The sequence below is a fragment of the Populus trichocarpa genome, chromosome 6 (assembly GCF_000002775.5).
Source record: "Populus trichocarpa isolate Nisqually-1 chromosome 6, P.trichocarpa_v4.1, whole genome shotgun sequence".
Lineage (NCBI taxonomy): Eukaryota > Viridiplantae > Streptophyta > Magnoliopsida > Malpighiales > Salicaceae > Populus > Populus trichocarpa.
Window position 1 is genome coordinate 10,939,018 of NC_037290.2, and position 20,259 is coordinate 10,959,276.

The following is a 20,259-nucleotide window of genomic DNA, read 5'->3' on the forward strand; positions in this document are numbered from 1 at the left end:
ATGGCCAAGGGCAACATGGAACCCAGCAACTACTAGCATTTGTTTCACCTGAAACGTGGTGGCATGGTAGCATCACAAACAATAAAACATGTTAATGATCTTAATACATCCGTACAGCATCCTAGCGCCAAAATCTCAACATTTTTTTTTCCAGCCCCAAGACCGACCATCACATGTGGCATCTGTCGCGACTGTGGATCTTTTGTCTCATGAAGGTTTAAAAACATGTCAGAGAGCAAAACGGATCCACCAGGAACTCTTGCACATATAAATTCATCATGTAAGGGCAAAGAATTGTCTAATTATTTTGATTTGGCATCGATGCAGATACAAGGCTCCTTTACTCCGACCTATCTGTCCGTGCATAATTACAGACACAAATCAGTGAGTTCTTGAGCAACAGGTGCCATGTTGCCGAGAATGAATGGTGTAAAAGTCGTCTCCTAATTCCCTCCTACCCCTCTTCTTGGTTGTTTCTACCTTTCTACAAAGTGCTCGAGTTTTTCCCCTCTTTGCTAGATTAACTGGTGCCAGAATCATCATTAGTCGGTTTGTCTTTGTCCTGCCATACAAATTTTATAAATGTTAAGCTGTCAGATTGATAACAATCACAATGCAAATGGTTGAATTTTTTTTTATGATTTTAGATTGTTTTGATGGGCTAATGTCAAAAATAAATTTTTTAAAATAAAAAAAATATATATTTTAATGCATTTCCAAGCAACTTTGAATAACAATCGTTACCCCAATCCCAAACACTACATAAGTGCTTTATCCATTGGAAAATCTTAGACTGAAAAAGAAAAAGAAAAAACCCAGGGGGACAATGAGATCGGCAAGTTACACTCCGCAGTTAATGGTCCAAAATTGCGGAGGATTCTCGTCTTTTGCATATTTCAGCATAGAAATTCTAGTAGTGAATGCTTACAAGTAGATTTAACCTCTCTCTCTCTCTCTCTCCACATGATTAGAGGTTGTTTTTTGAGCATTAACAGTCATGAGAAATCAGGTGTGTACTGTTTGTGTGCAAACACTTACCTTGTTCCGGTCACGCCAGCCGAGGCCAAATAGGCCTATCCTTCTTCTGGGACTTTCCACAGAGGAGCTCACTGACCTGTAAATGAGTTAGAAAAAAAAATGCAGCTCATGATAAGAACACAAATGAAGGAGCACACATAATACCCCTGTGTGCCCAAATTGAGCTAGTGGAGAAAGGATATACTTGCAAGTGAAGAAATCTAGGAGCTAAAAGTAAGACTTGATGAATCAATGGATTTCATGGCACTAGGAACGTGCTTATAAAGTGCGCTGGAAAATCACAGCATACAAAACATGACTAGATGCATTACCGCTGCGGTCCACACATGAAAATGTTAAGCTTGCCAGAAAACCCGACCCTGATTCATAGGACCTTTCGAGAATTTTTAGGATGTTTCATTTTTATGCTGTGATTGACAGTTGGCTACATTTGTTGAAAGGACTATCATGAAAACTTATTAGATCTTATCCACGAGGAAGTAAATATTCATAAGAAACACAGATTTCTCGTGTACCTTGGTGAAGATTGTGCCTTAGCTTTGCCAGACTGGTACTGTATGGTAGCCTCTAACACTGATTCAGCCATGACCACTCTCTGTTCCATCTGAGCAAGTGAAGCCATAGCCTTCTCATATTTTTCCTGCGCAAATAACTTTATTGTGAATCAATATAGTTGTGTAGTTCAAAGACAGAAAGTGACATATTATGCTGAGTTCTTGGATCTATGTTGGCAAGGAGAGAAAAATGGAACAACCTCCTCGATAAAAGTTCCAGCCTACCTCATCATATAGCTCTTTTTTTTCCCCACAGCAATGGGTGACAGTTTAAAACAACTGGATGAAGGACCAGATAAATATTATGCTAAGTTCTCTGGAGAATGAAATTAATTTCAAGCTCTGATCTATGCTCAAGACTTCCTGTTATGAATTTAATCCTTAATTACCAAAATTGTGTTCGGCACAGTGGTTCTATCTTTTTAATTAAACTGAGTTATCACATGAAGAACATTATCATAGAATAAAACCATGACCCTGACCAAGATCAAGATCCAGGGTGAACAAAAACTGCTTGACGGAAAAAAATGCCTCCCAGTGTCATTAGCTTCTCGATAAGATCTATTTCATTTTGATAGGATAGGAGAAGGCATGCCTCTGTATTCTAGAAATTTAACTTCGAAAATAAAATAGGTACTTTCTCAAACCCAACAAAGAATTCAGTACTCTTTATTTCCATAAATGTAAATCTATGGTCTATTGTAATCTTGTATAACAAGAACCTGAAACACATTTACTGCATATCTTTGTGCAGCTGCATCTTGCTCAGCCCCTATTCGAGCTTCTTCAGTTATCTTCTGTTCTTGCTCTACCCGCATCAGGACCTACAGATAATGCGAATAATATACATATTATAAATGAGTTCCTAATATTATATAGAATAGGAATCCTTTTTCCATAAACACATGATAGAGTATGTATTTTTACTCACTAAAAAAATTAGAAATCATGGAAAAATATTAGGAAATATTAACCTTAAGCATTGCGGCTTCTTGTTCTTTCTTATTGGCAAGGGCTTGCCTTAGATCAGCTACCTCTTGCTCCAACTGCTCAACCTGCAGAACAAATTTTAGTTTCGCAGCAAGTAGAGTGGCTTGAGGCTAAAAAATGGATAGACTTTGTGACTAGCTCCTAAATTGGGGACATTTGTAACGAACTTTTATATCAGGCTTCTCATTCTCAGCTTTGCATCAATCAACCAGTCAAGTAAACATGGTGGGAGACTAGAATGGGGTGATACTAATTATAATTTGAATATACGACAAATTTAAGTCTTATGCATTGGAGCTCCATGAATACAAAGAGTCAATCGACTAGTTTACCATCAAAGAGGAAAAAATATGACACCAAATTGAGGGTACCAAACTACACAAGTCGAGAAAATCTATGTAAATGGTTCAATAAAAATTCCAAAAACAACACAAAACACTTACGAGCAGAGGGAGGAAAGTGCTTTGCATGTATACCAGAACATGTATCTATTTTGTCATGTATTCAGAAGCAATAATGGTTGTTTGAATCAACTTTGAATATACCTTTGCACTCAATTGCCGTCGATTATCTTGTTGGACCATCTCCATTAGAGCTGTCTCAAGCTCCTCGGCTCTGGAAAAGAAAAAAAATTCAAGCAGAATATTAGAGGCAAGTAAACCATGAATTTTAAACAAAAGATAGGCTCCTACATTGTGCATCTCATTTTTGTAGTGCTTTCTTCATCAAATATGATCCAGAGAAAAAGTAAAAATGCATCCCAAAAGATTGCAGAAATTAGAAGGCACTAACCTGAGTATGGCAGATCTTTTCTCCTCCATCAATCTGCACAACTCAACCTTTAGCCAAACCACCTGCACAAAAGCTGTTAATTGCTGAAATTTAAATGAGAGGGAAGTGAATTGCATGAATTTCCCACACAATCACAAGTAACATTATTAAGCCTCAAATAACTTTTGCAAATATAATTGGAAATTTTAACCAGGAAAATGTTAAATTAGGGAAAGCACAAAAATTGTCAGCTATCACAGGAATAGAAATTCATCAAAATAAAGCAGCACCAAAGGATGGTATTTGTGAATCTTCAAACATGGATCTAGCATCAGGTGGATGACTTTCATAACTCAGGAAAGCAGCACTACAGTGCAAAGAAGGAAGGAAGAGAAAAATTACCTGTTCTTGAAGATCTGGTAAAGAATCTACTTCTGGGTCAACACTTAAGCCACTGAGCAAATCATCCAGATTAGAGGAGTGAGACTCCAATAAGGACTTGTTTCCCTTGCTTACATTTTTTTCTTCTACTAGTGATCCAGGATCATGCTTAAAACTGTACAACTTAGATGCAAGCCCTTTTGAACCCTTCCAAACTCTTCCCCCTTTTGATCTTTCCTCAACTACTACAAGCACAGCTGGTCTATGCTTTTCTCTCAACTGTAGTAATCTAGCTTCGGTTACTGCCAAATAACCTATGCAAGCAGTCAAAACAAGCTGGCTGCTATCAAATGTTGACCCTGCAAGTGATTGCAATAAAGTGATCGCGTCCCCAGCATCTTTAGTTGTAACTAATGCTGGACCTACAAGAAATTACATGGCTTGGAATCATGTCATCTTAAATACTCTCAAAAGATCACTGATTCAGAATTTAAATAAAACATGTCCTCATAGTGTGTCTGTGTGCATTCAAGTACCATATAACTCCATTAAAGCAAGAGCTGTTTGAAACAGCATTACACGATTTCCTTCAAAAAGAAGAACATCCCAAACTCGGAGAACTGAAAAAAAAGGAATAGCAAAGATTCAAGTCAATCTGAAACAAGAGAATAAAGAAAAACTAGAGCATGAAACAAAACTCAGTTTAAAATATGCAATGCCATATGAAACCACCCAAGCTCACCACTTTCCCAGGGAAGCATATTGATGAAAATGGAGAGGAACCAGGGTCCAGAGATCCATGCCACCTGCACTCCCAAGTAATCCAGATGATTAACTGCACCAGAAGCATAAAGGAATAAAAGAACCATACATACTGCTTAATGTAAGAACAGAACCACAATACTTATCAACATAACAGCTTCTGTAGATGGACTAACCCAATTTAGGGAATTTTTCACGTATCAACTCCTCAAAAACAAGTTGGTCCACCTAATGAAACAAAGAATTTTTTTAATCAACATTAAACTACTGAAAAGAGCCCCCATTTGAAAAGTGGATCTATCAGAATCGAATGAACATCAAAATATATGCCAAGGCAAAAACAACAACTGTCACTAAGAAAATCTTGAGGAATATCACCTGAGATTCTATCATTTCTTCTGTATAGTAGCCATCAAAATAGTCATCAAGAATGCCCACCAAAGTCCTGAGAAGTTCCACCAAAACAAACCAGTCCATAAAACTAACTTGGCTACAGTTAGCTTGTTGTCAATTTGCTTCATGGATGCATGTGCAGATTAATGGAGGAAACATATAAAGTAAAAACAAATGCAAAAACTTTTCAAGTCCATTCCTAATGAAAAAGGGGAAAAATGAAATTTGGGTCCCAAATATAAAGCCAACAATTTAAATTCCATTCCATACTCACAATGCCCCATTCAGATGTTTTACTAAATAATTATCCCTGGTTACTTTAGAGAGCATGTACCTTGTTTAAAGCAATAGATGAAAGAAATGAGCTACTCAAACCTACCAAAAGGCATTTTCTTCAGGCATCAGAAGGAGCAATAAGCCAGCAAAGAAATTCATTGCCTGCAAATGTTTTCATACTAATTAAGGGAAGTAATAAAAGAGATCACACCAGTCTGCATTATATTAAAATAAGCCTATCACATGAGTTGCATTTAACGAGAACAAACTGCAGAAATACAAAGGTTTTGAGACAACCAAAGTAGCAGATTTTGATGTCATAGTTCTTGCTGGAATGTTTTAATAATATATCAGTTGACAATCCAAATCAAGAAATCAGTTTCCCCCCTTGTTTCTTTGGCTTAAGAAGTGCCCTCAAAAATAGAAACAGCCAAGGTCACTATTAGACAATAATCAATATATAAAGATAGTTCAAGGATTAGGAATATGGTAAAAGGATGGCCAGTTGAAGCAAGTCGAACCTGTTATGACTGGTGTACAGCCTATTACCTAACCTGATCACTTACAAAACTCAGGTTTGCCAATAAAGTTAGTTTGGAGCAAATCAGACCCTGATATGTTCAAAAACCTTCAAATTCATCTCTTTTCAGGAAAACAGTGACTTCTTCCTTTCATACAACAAGGATAAGCTTTACATAAAAATCTTTTTTTTCAATTATGAGGTCTTGAGCGTCAATTACTTAAAATTATGACACTAGTGTTTAAATATCAGAAACCAAGAAAGTAAAATATAATGAACAGTGAACTGGTTATAAGAAAATGAAACTGCAGAGGAAATGGCAAATGAAAAGAAGGAGATTGAGGGCTGGAGAGAGAGAAAAGAGAAACAAAAAGAAATTTAGAAGTGCAATCTAACAAATATCACTAGCATAGCTGTCTCAAAAGTTGGTTAGTGTGATGGAGTTTAGGCTTTGACTTCATTCTGTAGTTATTACTTATTAGTCAAAAGAAAAATGTCTACACAATTTTGGGTCCAAAAAGAAAAGATTGAGCTAAAAAATCAAAGAATTATTTGGATCGTTAGAATTAACAAAGAAGGCTTGGTCAGATCCTAATTACCTGACAATACCCCACTGAAGGGTTATGTCGAGCATATGCAACAAGTACACGCCTCAAGGAATCCCTACCACGCTCATCCAAGGCAGGATGACCTGGGAAAGTTCGTGGTATGTCCTGTAAAGTAAACACAAAAATCATTCTAGGGAGAAAACTTGATTGCAACCCAAAGAAAAAGAATTGGAACCTACAAATTTAAAAGATTGAACCATAAAATCCAAGGTGCATGCATCTAATGACCTTCTCAATCTGCTTTTTCCATTTTCTGGGTGCAGCATTTGAGTTATTGTGTTCCTTGCTTTCATCTGTATTAGTTTCTTCAGCAAGCAGCCCCTCATAATATCTCTCCACTCGACGTGTCTTCACACCGACAAAGGCTTGCCACACCTATAATGTCAGAATCATACATGGAAGATGTACTTTTGCACATATAAGGAGTTAAAAAGTCCATTGATAAACTCAACGGTGTCAGATTTACCTCTCCCCTGAGATCCTTTGGAACTCCCCCACGGACGAGGAACTCGAGCTCTTTCCAAGGAAAGAATGATTCTGGGGACTCCTTACTATCCACGTTGGTTTCTTCTGTGGATTTGTCAACATTGTCATCAGAAGTCTCTTTAATGCATAATTCCTTGTCAATTTCATCCACAGAGGATCCTCCTGAAGATCCTGTCTTTTTTATAGATGGAAGATGGTCTCCGTTTATGGTATTATGCCTGTATTTCATATCCTTTATGTTCTTAACACGTGAACTCATCATATTCTCAATAACATGAAGAGATGGTCTCGTCCAAGACCACGATTGAACCTTGTTGGCCTTTGTTTCTTTTAAAAGCTGCCCCTCCTTGTCAGATTCTTTTGAAAGCAGTGTCTCCCTTTCTTGTATTTGTGAAGCTTGCACCTCCTTCTGAGGTTCCTCTGAAAGTTGTACCTCCTTCTTTGGTTCCTCGGAAAGATGGTCCTCCTTCTCAGGTTGCTCTGAATGTTTCACCTCCTTCTCTGGTTCCTCTGAAAGTTGCACCTCCTTCTCAGGTTGCTCTGATCGTTGCACCTCCTTCTCTGGTTCCTCTGAAAGTTGCACCTCCTTCTCTGGTTCCTCTGAAAGTTTGACCTCTTTCCCAGGATAACTTTTGGTTGAACCATCAGAATCTGAATTCTTGTCACTTGAATCATCCTCCTCCTCCCGGCCCCTTTCAAAAACAGTCTCTTCTCTCAACTCATCAGCCTCAGCCTGCAATTTCTCTCTACATTCTTCCTCGGAAGAGCTAGAATGATTAGATTTTGCTTGCTGTTCAATGAAGTTGTTCCATTTATATGACCTTTCCTCTTCCTCCTCCTGATACCATGAAAGTACTACTGTGTTGGAGTGAAAACACCTTTTAACTCTTTAATTTTACAATTGCTTTCACTGTCCTATACTCAACACTCCACAATACTCGGTGACACAAATTCAGCAAAATAAGAACTGAAGAAACATTTGAACAAGAAACAAGAGGATAACATATATATGTGTGTGTGTGTGTGTGTGTGTGTGTGTGTCTGCCATACCTTATAGATATTTGCGTACTCTCTATATCTTTGTATGTGTTGAGGTCTTAAAGCAAATCCATAGCCGTCCCTGTTGACATCATCAACAACAATTTCTTCATTCTCAAATGCCCCCAAATCAGTCATCGAAAATCCCCATTTCGGAGAAAATGAAAACACTCAATGCAAACAAATTCATTCATTAAAAAAGAAAAGGGACAACATATTGCCAAAAACAAGATCTTTAAACACGAATGTAAGAAACCTTGAATGTAATGGAATTGAACTTGCCTGGATTCAACCTCCAACGCACGCCTACTCAACAAGGACAACAACATCCTTCACACGTATAATTCCAATCCTACTTCCCATAGCTCTCTCTTTTCATTTAAACGTACCAATATCACAATTTTACACCTCTCATGATAATCTCTACATATCACCCTCACAATTTCTTGAAAAAACAACTAGGCATTTCATTCGCTATCATTAAAGCATCCGAATTTCTTTCTTTTTTTAAAAAAAGAGATCAATCTAGACTGTTATAGGCATGCAACACCGTCAGCTATGAGATTCACGAGAGAACAAAAAAAATAAAACCAGAACATTTCAAAGAATTTTGAGAGAGATAAGCATCAAATGACACGTGGAAACAAGAGAAGTGTTCCTTGTTGTAATACCTTCTGTGTTGGATGATGTGGAGGAGATTGAAGCTCTTCTCCATCATCTTCGGGTTTGTTATGATTTGTCGAGATCTAAGGATGTTTCCTTGATTTACTTAGAATCTTGCCTCGTCCTCTCCTGCTGCTATACATGACTTGTTATATCGTGAGCTGCTTGTTTTGAAGCCGCTGTTGGCTCTGTTCTGGCCTGGCCTGGTCGTTACAGAATCGATTGTCACGTGCTGTGTTTGCTTAGGCGGGTAAAAGGACGTGGCCTTCAATCAATAATAGATAAACACCATCAACTCAACTGGGTTGACTTTGACACCCCCCTCTGTTTGCACATTCCACGACGTGCCGTTTAGGGCTGTGGGGAGCCCATCTCTATCGTATTCATTTCTGATTCACCTTCCATAATTGTCCAGGCTCTGTTTATGTCTCTCATTTATAGACTTGCTGGGAGCACAGCAACCTTTTCTCTTAATATCGTTGACAGAATACAAAGCTCAATGCTCAAACGACTAGAATCTTGTTGGTGAAATGGATGTTTACTTGGCGAACATTCTGGATATTTCTTTTCAATATTTTGGAGCCAAAATCATGAATCTTGAGTGGAGGAGGCTTATAGTATAGGAGTTTGATTGGTTCAATGTTTTTTTTTTCCTTGTAGATTTTAGCTCTTATTTTTTTTACAAGTTTTTTTATTAATAATTTTTTAATAAATTTATTTTTTAAAATTAAATTGAATGATATTTAAACTTTTTAATTGAACTCGGATTTATAATTTAACAAGTTGCAAGTTTTTTAGATTAGATTAGGTTTAGGTAGTTCACTTAGACTTGCTTGATTTTTTAAAAAAACTGATAGTTTCTATATTTTTTTGTTTAAATTTGATTTTTTTTCTGGTTTTTTTTAATTATGTTAATATTGAGTTGTTTGATAATCCGAATAGCTTAAGTGTATTTTTTTTCATTGTTTTTTGTTTTTATGTTAGTTTATTTTCTTATGGTATTATTTAAATTTGCAATTTAATCATTTGGGGCTTGATTTTTTTCAATCTTATCACTTTTTTTATATTAAAAAAAAATTATTCAGCGCATGATGATGCATGAACAACTAATCTAGTAATAAAACAAAAGTGGCATGGACGTCAATTAAATTTCCTTTATTAGAAGATAGGAAAGCATATCATTGCCAATACCCCCACCCATTGCATTGCATTTTTATTTTAGTGACGGTTTGGAAATGTAATTAAACTGTATTTTAAATAATTATTTTTTATATTTTGAAATCGTATTAATGTACTAATATAAAAAATAAATTTTAAAAAATAAAATAAATATACTATTTTAATATATTTTCAAATAAAAAATACTTTAAAAATAAACTTATACCCCACTTGTAAGTTGTTGCATGCCATTGTCATTTAATTTTATTTGGTCCCAAGAGCACGGCCACACGATTCACCTAACTAGTAGATATATTTTGCCACCACCCTTCTAATTTTCATCCCGTTATGTTTTTTTTATTTACTTTAATCTTTCCAAAACATATGAATTATTAATTTATTATTGATTGACATTACTACACGGATATGGCAACGTTTTCTAAGTGGTTTTCAAAGTTATCCATTTACAACGCTTTTTTTTTTTTAATTACAATGTTTTCTGTTATCATAATTAGGAATGGAATTAGCAGCTTAGAAATCAACAAAAATAACATTTACAGTTACTATTGTTATTAGGCAGTAGCTTTTTAGCTTTTTAACCCCTGTTTGTTTTTGCGTTTTAAAAATGTTTTTAAAAAAATTTCAAATTTTTTTATTTTTTTATTTTTTTCTTTACTTCACATTAATATTTTTTGGTATTTTTAGATTATTTTGATGCACTGATTTCAAAAATAATTTTTTAAAAATAAAACATTATTTTGATACATTTCTAAGTGAAAAACACTTTGAAAAACAACTACAACCATACTTATAATGACCGTAATTTATAATATTATCATGTAATGGGAGAGAATTGTCCTCTCCTTTGCAATATAAAGTGGCGTTTAGTAGTTGCTGTCTTGTGATATAAATAAGTGAAGAAAAAAATATTTTTGGTTTAAGAGATGGAAATAGATACAAAAATATAAAAATAAACTTGTTTCTAAGATAATTTTAAAGTGAATTTTTATACTTATAAAACAGGAGATACAGAAAGAATATGTTTGTTTTTGCGTTTCAAAAGCGTTTTTGAAAAAAATTGAATTTTTTTTATTTTTTTCTTTACTTCACATTAATATTTTTTTGGTATTTTTAGATTATTTTGATGCACTGATTTCAAAAATAATTTTTTAAAAAATAAAAAAAATATTATTTTGATACATTTCTAAATGAAAAACACTTTGAAAAGCAACCACAATCATATTTATACTGACCGTAATTTATAATATTATCATGTAATGGGAGAGAATTGTCCTCTCCTTTGCAATATAAAATAGTGTTTAGTAGTTGCTGTCTTGTGATATAAATAAATGAAGAAAAAAATATTTTTGGTTTAAGAGATGGAAATAGATACAAAAATATAAAAATAAACTTGTTTCTAAGATAATTTTAAAGTGAATTTTTATACTTATAAAACAGGAGATACAGAAAGAATATGTCTCTAGAGACAATATTTATTATGCAACTAAAATGAAAAAAATATCAATTTTTTTTAAAAAAATATGTAAGTTTGATAAACTCTTTTTATATTTTATTTTGTATTATCCATCTTAACCAAACAAAATATAAATACAATTATTTTATCTTGTATATCATTATCAAACATAATTTTTCATCATGTTTTTTTTTTTTTTTTTGTGGTTATTGGAACCAAATTGTACCTAATATCTTGAATGAATAAGTTTGGACCAGTAAATATATAAAATATAACATAAAGATGCAAAATCTTTATACAAGGACAAGGAGAAGGAGAAGGGTAAGAAATGGAGATCATTGCCAGTGCCTGTCTGTACGACAATCTACCATTGGCATTGCATTTATTTGGTCCCAAACTGATATATTATCAGGCACCATCAGTTTAAACGTGCCTTGGCATTTGTATCTGCGAGGCAAAGGTCTTCAATAATTGATTTTAGAGAGAGAGAGAGGCAACATAAATTCTATTAAAGAGAGATGTTGTCAGCATCATCATAATTGTGCCCATAATAGGTGCTAAAGCAATACAATCTTGAAAGTATAGCGAGCACACTAACCAAGGCATGGCCCTTGAACTCAAAGCAACAGAAACTTACAAAGCCAAGCCCAAATATATACAGTCACCAAATTAGCATAAACCTGGCTGCTGGAAAAGCCCAGAGAGCTTCAACTTCCATTATTTACTAGAGCTGTAAGGAGACCATCCATGGAGACCCGACCATGATGCGCAACCAGTAGACATTTGCACCTCGAGTGTACAAACACAACCAATCTTATTCAACTATGAGACACCTGGGCCCTTATTCAGCACAGTGGCATTTTAAAATCTAAGCCTGCAGAGCAATGATAAAGAGGAGATTGGTTACTTAACCACAACTACCATGAATTTGGAGGGGGAAAAATGATTAGATGCTATAAGCATATCAAGATAACTTTGGTACTTTACCAAAAAGCGCTTCTTGTAAAATTCAACCAGCTCTTTCGGATCAGTTTTTGTCTGCTTGTAAGCCTCAATTTTGTTCACCTCCTGCATATGGAATACTGGTTCAGGACAGGGTGTACTAGAAAATTTAGCTCCAATGTTCAGTTGCTCGACAGAACATGATTGCTCATCATACGCTTAAGAATTGGACACTATAGAGGATGCCAAAACAATAACTATACATGATCCAAGTCATGCAAGATTGAGGATCCAGAAACTACTACAAGCAGAGGGTATCTTGAGACCAAAAGAAGAAGAAGAAACGGAGGGTAAGGCAAGGGTACAGAACCAGGTACTCCCGGGAGGATCAAAGTGCAAGAACATGAGACATGGATCAAATTAAAAAAAAACATGAAGCAAGCACTTGAAGCAAAAGATTCCCAGAGTGGAGTTAAACATATAATATCAAATGGATGGATAAAATAAACTATCTCGGCAAAGAATAACTAAATTAATGATTGGATGACCTGGTAGAAAATAGATTCAAAATTACCTCAATCCAAGCTGCCAGTTTTTGTCTGCCGGCAGCAATATCATACTTAAAAACTTCTAGCAAGAAGATATTGAGTCTTTCAACAAATGGGATATAGGCTATGTCCACCTGACAACACATGTTTTTTAAACATATAAATGACACACTCAAATAATGTGGTAAGGCAATGGTCAACCATCCCACATATTTATGAATTAAAAAATAAGATTGCACTGTGATTGTGCTATACAGTGAACGATCCAACAAATAGAATAGGTTTAGGCTCTAGTAATATTAAATTAAAACATACCAAACTGAATTCTTTACCAAGAAAGAATGGCCCATCATCAAATTTATGCAGAGCATTTTCTAAGTAATCAAAAGCAGGACCTGATGCAAGTTACTAATTAAAGTTAATCCAGTTTGCATACAAAACATTAGGCATAGAAAGAGAGGAATATCTGGATTTTACCAGCTTCCTTCGCCAGGTCTCCCTTGAATGCAGTATACACTGTGCCGTTGAATTTATCAGTGTAGGAGAACAACTCTTCAGCAAACTCTTTCTTAGCAGGATCCTGCAGAACTTTTCTTTGTTAACTTTGTCTGTCTAAGTTGTAAGAGAGTTTTCATCAAGAGTGCAACAGAATTATCTGCATCTTACCTTGGGGAGAAGAGAAGGTCCTTCAAAGTTGCTCTCTAAATATTTAATCAAATCAAGACTTTCCCCGGTAATTTTGCCATTGTGTTCCAATGATGGTACCTATAAACAAAAAGGGTTTTGTAATCCAACAAGAAATGATAAATAATGCATAGGTTAAACAAATGACCATATGCACTTGATGTAACTAGGTATCATATTAGTACTAACACCAGTTATCCAAAATCTTCACGTATCCAAAAATGACAACAAAGTTGCAGGAGTTTTCGGTGGAAAATTCATGTAAGATACGAAGAGCAATAACTCAGTAAGCAATTTTATCAGGCTAAACTCAGTAATTCATCAGCTTTATGTCCACACCATTTCAATTCCTGACCTATATATGTGTAGATTAGTATTGCCACCATTATAAACAACTTGACGAAAGCCATATGGCAACAAAGCAGAATCGACAATGACTCAAAAACAAAGCTATTACAACTCATAACACCCCAATGATCACTCTACTTGGTGGGTTTTGAAAAAGATGCATGCTAGACTGATACTACAAAATAAAAGGAAGAGTAAACAATTGTGTACTAATTCTTGATCAATAGGGTATGAGTGACAGGTGATGATAAAAAGAAGCACTAATGGAGCAGTAAGAATAAGAATACTGACCTTATTTGGAGGGTAAACTTTCTCTGGATACCAAGCAGGCCTGTTTTGAAGGATTAGAGGAACTAGCTTAATCTCATCTTGTAATCCCTGAATCCATCGAAAAATTAAAGGTTAAAAAAAAAAAAAAGCATCCTTGATATAACTGAAGATGATGATGGTAAAATGCAAAAGCAACCTTGAAATTCCTGGTGATCCAAACTCGCTGGGCAAATGGACACGTGTAGCATGTATACAATCTTAAAAACACAACACAACAGCTAATTTTAGAAACAAGATTCTTACGATGTACTATCAATCAAACACAACGCAAAAGAAAGAAAGAAAGAAAGAAAAAAAACTTGGTAGTTCCATCAAAGAGTGGAGGTTGCTCTGCAGTAGCATCCAATGGTGGGGCCAATTTCTCTGGTACGCTCTTATCCAAACTTCCCATTTGGAAAACAAAAGGAAAATTAGAGAACTCACTAAAACAGCAAGCAGCAAGTTGAAGAATATAGAGAAAAGCAGGAGGAGATTCTTACGCAGAAGCAGTCGCCATGGAATGGGATTAGTGCAAGTGGTTTCAGGCTCGTTTGTTTGGTTGTTGAGTAATATGCGTGATCTGGAGAGTAATGATTTGAGGCTTGAGAGGCTTTTTATAGGTGCAAAAGAGCAGCGATTTGGGACTAAATTGCGTCCAAATGCATAGCGGGCTGGGCGAGTCTATTATGCATTGCAGTCAAAAGTTTGGATTTTTAAATACTTTAGGAATGGGTTTATTTTGGAGGTAATTTCTATTGTTGGGATTTGAAAAATAAAAAAATTTAAAAAACGTATGGTAAGTCATCGTTAGTTATATTTAGATATGTGTTTGGTAAAAATTATAGTTAAAGTTTATGTATAGTAAAAAATATATATAAAATGTTTGTTATTTTTATAAAACTCAGTTAAAAAAACATGTAAAAACTGCTGTATAAAAACTGCGTTTCAAACTCAATTTTTTAGTAGGTCTTGCAATATAAAATACAGTTTGATTTATTACCAAACATCTTGCTATGTTTATTTCACCACAAATGTAAAAGTTAATGGAAAATAAATGTATTGCTTGAAAACATGATAAGAAAAAAATTAATTAATTTTTAAATTTTTTTTAATTGTTTTAATATGATAATAGAAAAAGATTTTAAAAATAAAAAATATTATTTTAATATACTTTTAAATAAAAAAATACTTAAAAAAAAACAAAATACCAAAAAGCTAGATTAAAAGTGATGTTTGCAATGACGTAATTACATTTAACTCTTCCAGGATCTTTGTTGGGTGCAATTTTGGAGCCCAGGTTCGGACGAAGGGTTACTTTGATTAAATTTTTCACAGCACATTATTGATTATTGTAGGTTTTTGAGATTATTTAAAAAAGAATTCCGTTTTATTTAACGAAAAGACTAATCCACGGATATAGTATAAGAGGACAAAAAAACCAAAAGGTTGGAGGGAGATTCGTTCATTTCCTTCACTTTTTAAATTTACACCTTGAAACAACACTCAAGAAAATTTATTAAATTCCTTTAATTACCCTAGACAGCAATTTTAAAATAGTTCGAAGATGAATTTAATTTCATTTGATGTTAAAAAAATAGATTTAGAAATAAATAAATAAAAATAAAATTGAAAAAGATACATGTAAACAATTCCATAAAATAAATTAACGTATGCTATAATAGCTTGACTTTTCACTGTAGCAATAAACAATAAAAAGCTAAGTTTAATCCTTGGGATTTTTTAATTTTTATTTTTTTTCTTCAATTTCATCATTCAAGTCCAACAATGGATTTACTATGTATGAAGTTTTATAATTTATTTCAATTTGTATTTTATAGAGTTATCCTAAACTTATGATCCGGAATGCAAGTTTTCAAGTTAGCCATGTTGACTCGAGTAATTTTTTATCTATTTTTTAATTTTTTTTAATTTTATTTTTCAGCATTTGGCTGATTGAAAATCATACTTTATAATTTTTCTTTTTTCTTTCAAATAAAATAAGAAATAAAAACCTATTGGACTAAGCGTGAGGAAATGCTAGACATTTGGTAATTTTTCCTCTAAATAGAATAAAAGATCCCATTGAAGCGGCTAATCCCATGCATATTGTTTGTATATTTGGTCACACAAATTGCATATTATCATAAATAGCTATTATGTATATTATCATGTTAGAGAATAATATAAATCATATCTTAGAACTTCACCTAATAGTGTAAGCTATTGGGTTGAGATAATTCTTTAATATGGTATCAGAGCCTTAATGACCAAGCGGTCATGAGTTCGAATCTCACCATCCTTATTTATTTGATAAAAATTAAGCACAAGGTAATGTGGACATGTGTAAGTTTCAAGTCTAAAGGGCTTTCACTTGAGGAGATGTGTTAGAGAATAATATAAATCATATCTTAGGACTTCACCTAAGCTTAAGCTATTGAGTTGAGATGGTTCTTTAACATACTCATCAGCTAAGAGAGTTTATAAACAAATACAAGTTTTTGGTTTCACTTTCTCTACAAAGATATACTATAAGATCGATGAGTTGATTTAAGATCTCTCTATCAATATCTTGACCTAGAAAAAGTAATATTTCTCGATAAAGTCGGTTGATTATGATCAAATTATATCCTTTAAGAATTGTACATACATCTTTTTATGCAAATGGTTCATCAAAAATCACAAAAAAAAGAGAGAATCAATATGTAGATCTCATTTAACGAATAACGAATGGTTTTTTCCTCTATTTTTCAAGAAAGATGGTTTTTTTGCCCGTTTACCTATAAATTAAAAAAGCTCATTAAACTTATCAAACTAACTTCTCATTTATATATTCTTTTATCATGATCCAATTCAAATCATGATAACATTCTCTTGTTCCTGAGTAGGCTTTTTTTTAACTCTTTTAGGTTTTTTGCTCTACTCCGAGTAAAGATCTGCTTAATTTTGATTTGTACATATAAGGAAAATGCCCTAATACCGTGTCTTTTTGCTATAACTTCCTTTTTTTTCAATTCATTTCACGCATTCAGTAAAATATTTGATGTATTTATCAAATTATTTGATTGATTATGATTAGTAGTTGAAATTACTCATATTTATAATTTATAAATAGAATATGATACAAATAGTAATCATGGATATAATATTAATTGGGTTTTTCTAAGCGGAGTCTGGATACTTTATTTTTTTTTGTCCAAACAAGCTAACCATAAATTATTCTAGTTGATAATATTAATATGAATACCTCCAAAGCATATATCTAATTGCACTTTATTGCCACTTCACGCTATAATTTTTAGATGATTTACTTAATCTTTCTTTGGTGAAACAAATGATGTCTTAATCGGGGTAGAGAACGGGTAAATCTCATAAAAACCTAATGTCTTTGACAAGTTGTACTATATGTCAATCTAATTTGAATTATCCTCCTCGAGATTTTGAAAATGGACTTTTAGAACACCAATTGACATTAAATGAAATAAAAAATAATTAAAGTACTCTAGTTCACTTTGGTGTGAAAGCATAACAATGAATTTATTGTCTTAATAATATTATATGAATTTATTCTCTTAATAATATTATATTGGATAATGGCTTTTGTTTTGTTTTTTTCATGTTTTATTTTATTTGTTATTTGTACATATTCAATAAGTTCATAACATAAAAAAAAAAGACAATGAATAAAGCAAGATTCTTATTAATAGGCTCTTTGAATGATGAAATCTTTCAAAGAAGAAGGTGTTTTTTTGAATAAGTCAATTCATTTAGGACCCTGTAGATCCACTCTTTTCGAATTCAAAGATCAACTCCTTATTTATATGTTTTCATATCAAGAATGCTTCGCAGATGAAGAGATGTTAAAGAGGATTCTTACTTTCCAAACAGATCATCCTACATTTATATATAAATATTAGTTTATCAAGGATATACAAGACAAGCACTTCAAATTATTGATTCATCATCAGAGATGGCTTAGAACCAAGAGTTCATTATCTAATGAATTTTTATGTTCTAATACTCTAACCAAGAGTTATTAGTATTTATCAATTTTGTTCATATCTAACAGAAGGCTATTAGATTAAATGACAAAGGCATTGTTGAGAAAAGATGGCTTTTTCGGATGAAATGAAAATTGGATTCATATAATAGGAGAAAGGTTTCTCATTCCTTACCCTGAAAGATATGTGGCTATGAAATAGGGATTAAGTGGAACATAATTGACTGGGTGGTACAGTTAGACATCTAATTTCTTTGATTTGAGTTATCTAGAAAATGCCTTATCTATATTTTATCAAGAAAATGGACAATCAAACATATTTCTTAATTCAATAGAAGCCAAAATAGGTGAATATAATAGGTAATGAGGTCTCAAATAAAGAGGTATATATTAAAAAAGATCTAATTACGTCTATTCCTAATCTTAAATGGAATGTAGTGACGGTGGGATCCATACGTAAATATAGTCTTTATTTAAATACACTCAAATGACTTTTTCTTATAATAAGAATGTATATAAGCCTATTATGGTCTGGTTCAGTATGAAATGAACTTATAATCATGAAATTAACTTGATTATAGATTATAGATTATAGATTATAAGTTCATAACCCTAGCCCATTCTTATTTTGGATAAAAGAAATCTACTAATTCTTTTATTCTAATTAGTAAGAAAGATCTTGAACTAAGAAGTAGATTCTAGAAAATAAAAAAGAGTATTTTGAGCAATCTCAATAATCAGTGTAGTAGAAACTATCACACATACAATCATACTCAATTTGATGAAATTGTTTGATCTTAAAGGGGATCCTCTATAGTAGATAGAAAAAATGATCGTAAAGAGTTCTATTGAAACAAAGAAATATAGGCTTACTTGTCATCCACACCAGAATAAATGGAGTTTTTTGAAAAAACCTACTAGTGGAGGAAAACCTTCTATGGATAAAAAATATAGGGATAAAAAAAAAACAAAAAAATGATCTTTCATTTATAATCCTACATAATCTTGAATGTTATCAGTTCTGGTGCACAGACCAAATAATATAATGCAAGAAAAAGTTCTTAGATTCATGGATATATAGAAGAATATATAAGTTATCATCCTTGCATATCCACCATTTGAGTCTCTAATAATTACATATCCAATTTAACATATGGATAAATATGCAAGCATATGTTTCATGCTTGTTTAAGTAATAACAATAAGAATCTCCACTATAATGCTCAAAATAGCTAGGATTTCCAGAAAAAGATGCCATTTGTTTTACAAGATATAAAAAGGAATATCAAGAATTCAAGTTGATGAAGCTCAAGCAATTATTTTCTAAGTAACAAAAAGAAAAGCAATGATTGGAATGGGAGAGTCAGAGTCTTTATCGGGGAATGGCTATACTGTAAGCATTCCATTAGTTATGCATCAACTTTCCAATAAAATACTTGTATGCATAAAAAAAAAAAACTCAAGTTTAGTGAGGAAAATGCATTAAAAAGGGACAAGTTTTGGCGAGCGGTGCTGTTACAATTGATGGTGAACTCGTCTTAGGAAAAAGCATATTGGTAGCTTATTTGCCATAGGAAGGCTACAATCTTAAAGATGCAGTACTCATTAGAGAACGTTCGGTATATGAAGATGTTTATACTTTTTTTCACATACAAATATATGAAATCCAAACTCATGTGACAACTTAAGGCCCTAAAAGGGTTATTAACGAAATACTGCATCTAGAAGCTTATTTACTCTGAAAGTTAGATAAAAATAGAATCGTGATGTTAGGATCTTGGGTAAAGACATGCAATATTTTAATAGGTAAATTAACACCTCAATTGGAGAAAGAATCATCGTATATCCCTGAATATAGATTATTACGAGCCATACTTGGCACTCAAGTATCTACTTTAAAGGAAACTAGTTTAAAACTACCTATAGGCGGTAGGGGTCAAGTTATTAATGTGAGATGGATTCAGAAAAAAAAAGGTGAAGTTTCCAGTTATAATCTAGAAACAATTTGCATATATATATTTTACAAAAACATGAAATCAAAGTAGGGGATAAAATCATTGGAAGACAAGGAAATAAATGCATCATTTCTAAAATTTTACTTAGACAAGATGTGTCTTATTTGTAAGATAAAGAACTTTTTGATATGATCTTCAACCCATTAGGAGTACCTTCATGAATTAATGTAGTCGACCTAATCTTAAGCCTTAACTCACCCTCAATGGATGAACCTTGCAAATGAACCCTTAGGTTTTCAGGGCATTAGAATCTCATCGATGTTTGTGTTACTCAAGCCGATATTCTTGCTTCCATTTCATCCAC

General features: G+C 33.2%; 2 protein-coding genes across 11 annotated transcripts; both read right to left on the reverse strand.

Moving 5' to 3' along the window:
* Position 1: 1 nt before the first annotated feature.
* LOC18100252 (uncharacterized) lies at positions 2-9,116 on the reverse strand. Of its 10 annotated transcripts, XM_052453557.1 has the most exons (20): positions 8,489-9,116; positions 7,830-7,899; positions 7,363-7,617; positions 7,303-7,332; positions 6,760-7,272; positions 6,522-6,668; positions 6,285-6,398; positions 5,269-5,327; positions 4,875-4,941; positions 4,673-4,724; positions 4,477-4,569; positions 4,271-4,354; positions 3,756-4,156; positions 3,375-3,436; positions 3,128-3,197; positions 2,567-2,647; positions 2,315-2,416; positions 1,554-1,690; positions 1,039-1,114; positions 2-562 (listed from the first exon to the last, which is right to left on the reverse strand). In XM_052453557.1, the coding sequence occupies exons 1-20, from the start codon at positions 8,533-8,535 to the stop codon at positions 521-523; spliced, it is 2,502 nt and encodes an 833-aa protein (XP_052309517.1). In that variant the 5' UTR covers positions 8,536-9,116; the 3' UTR covers positions 2-520. The 10 variants fall into 10 exon arrangements, with proteins under 10 accessions (XP_052309517.1, XP_052309515.1, XP_052309518.1 ...); XM_052453555.1 differs by having other exon boundaries at positions 6,760-7,332; XM_052453558.1 differs by having other exon boundaries at positions 6,760-7,242; positions 7,303-7,617.
* A 2,484-nt stretch (positions 9,117-11,600) lies between these two features.
* LOC18100253 (glutathione S-transferase L3) lies at positions 11,601-14,611 on the reverse strand. Its single transcript, XM_024602971.2, has 10 exons — positions 14,444-14,611; positions 14,264-14,347; positions 14,101-14,161; positions 13,926-14,012; positions 13,269-13,367; positions 13,080-13,182; positions 12,918-12,997; positions 12,629-12,736; positions 12,100-12,180; positions 11,601-11,986 (listed from the first exon to the last, which is right to left on the reverse strand). The coding sequence occupies exons 1-10, from the start codon at positions 14,458-14,460 to the stop codon at positions 11,981-11,983; spliced, it is 726 nt and encodes a 241-aa protein (XP_024458739.1). The 5' UTR covers positions 14,461-14,611; the 3' UTR covers positions 11,601-11,980.
* Positions 14,612-20,259: the final 5,648 nt, after the last annotated feature.

Bases quoted from the DNA above. Each gene is read 5' to 3' on its own strand.
- LOC18100253 (XM_024602971.2), bottom strand. The intron at 13,368-13,925 runs GTCAGTATTCTT...TTTTGTTTATAG, and splicing joins AAGTTTACCCTCCAAATAAG to GTACCATCATTGGAACACAA. The intron at 13,183-13,268 runs GTAAGATGCAGA...AAAGTTCTGCAG, and splicing joins GACCTTCTCTTCTCCCCAAG to GATCCTGCTAAGAAAGAGTT.
- LOC18100252 (XM_024603980.2), bottom strand. From the start codon at position 8,535: ATGATGGAGAAGAGCTTCAATCTCCTCCACATCATCCAACACAGAAG. The intron at 6,669-6,759 runs GTAAATCTGACA...CTGACATTATAG, and splicing joins CAAAGGATCTCAGGGGAGAG to GTGTGGCAAGCCTTTGTCGG. The intron at 4,157-4,270 runs GTACTTGAATGC...AATTTCTTGTAG, and splicing joins TGCTTTAATGGAGTTATATG to GTCCAGCATTAGTTACAACT.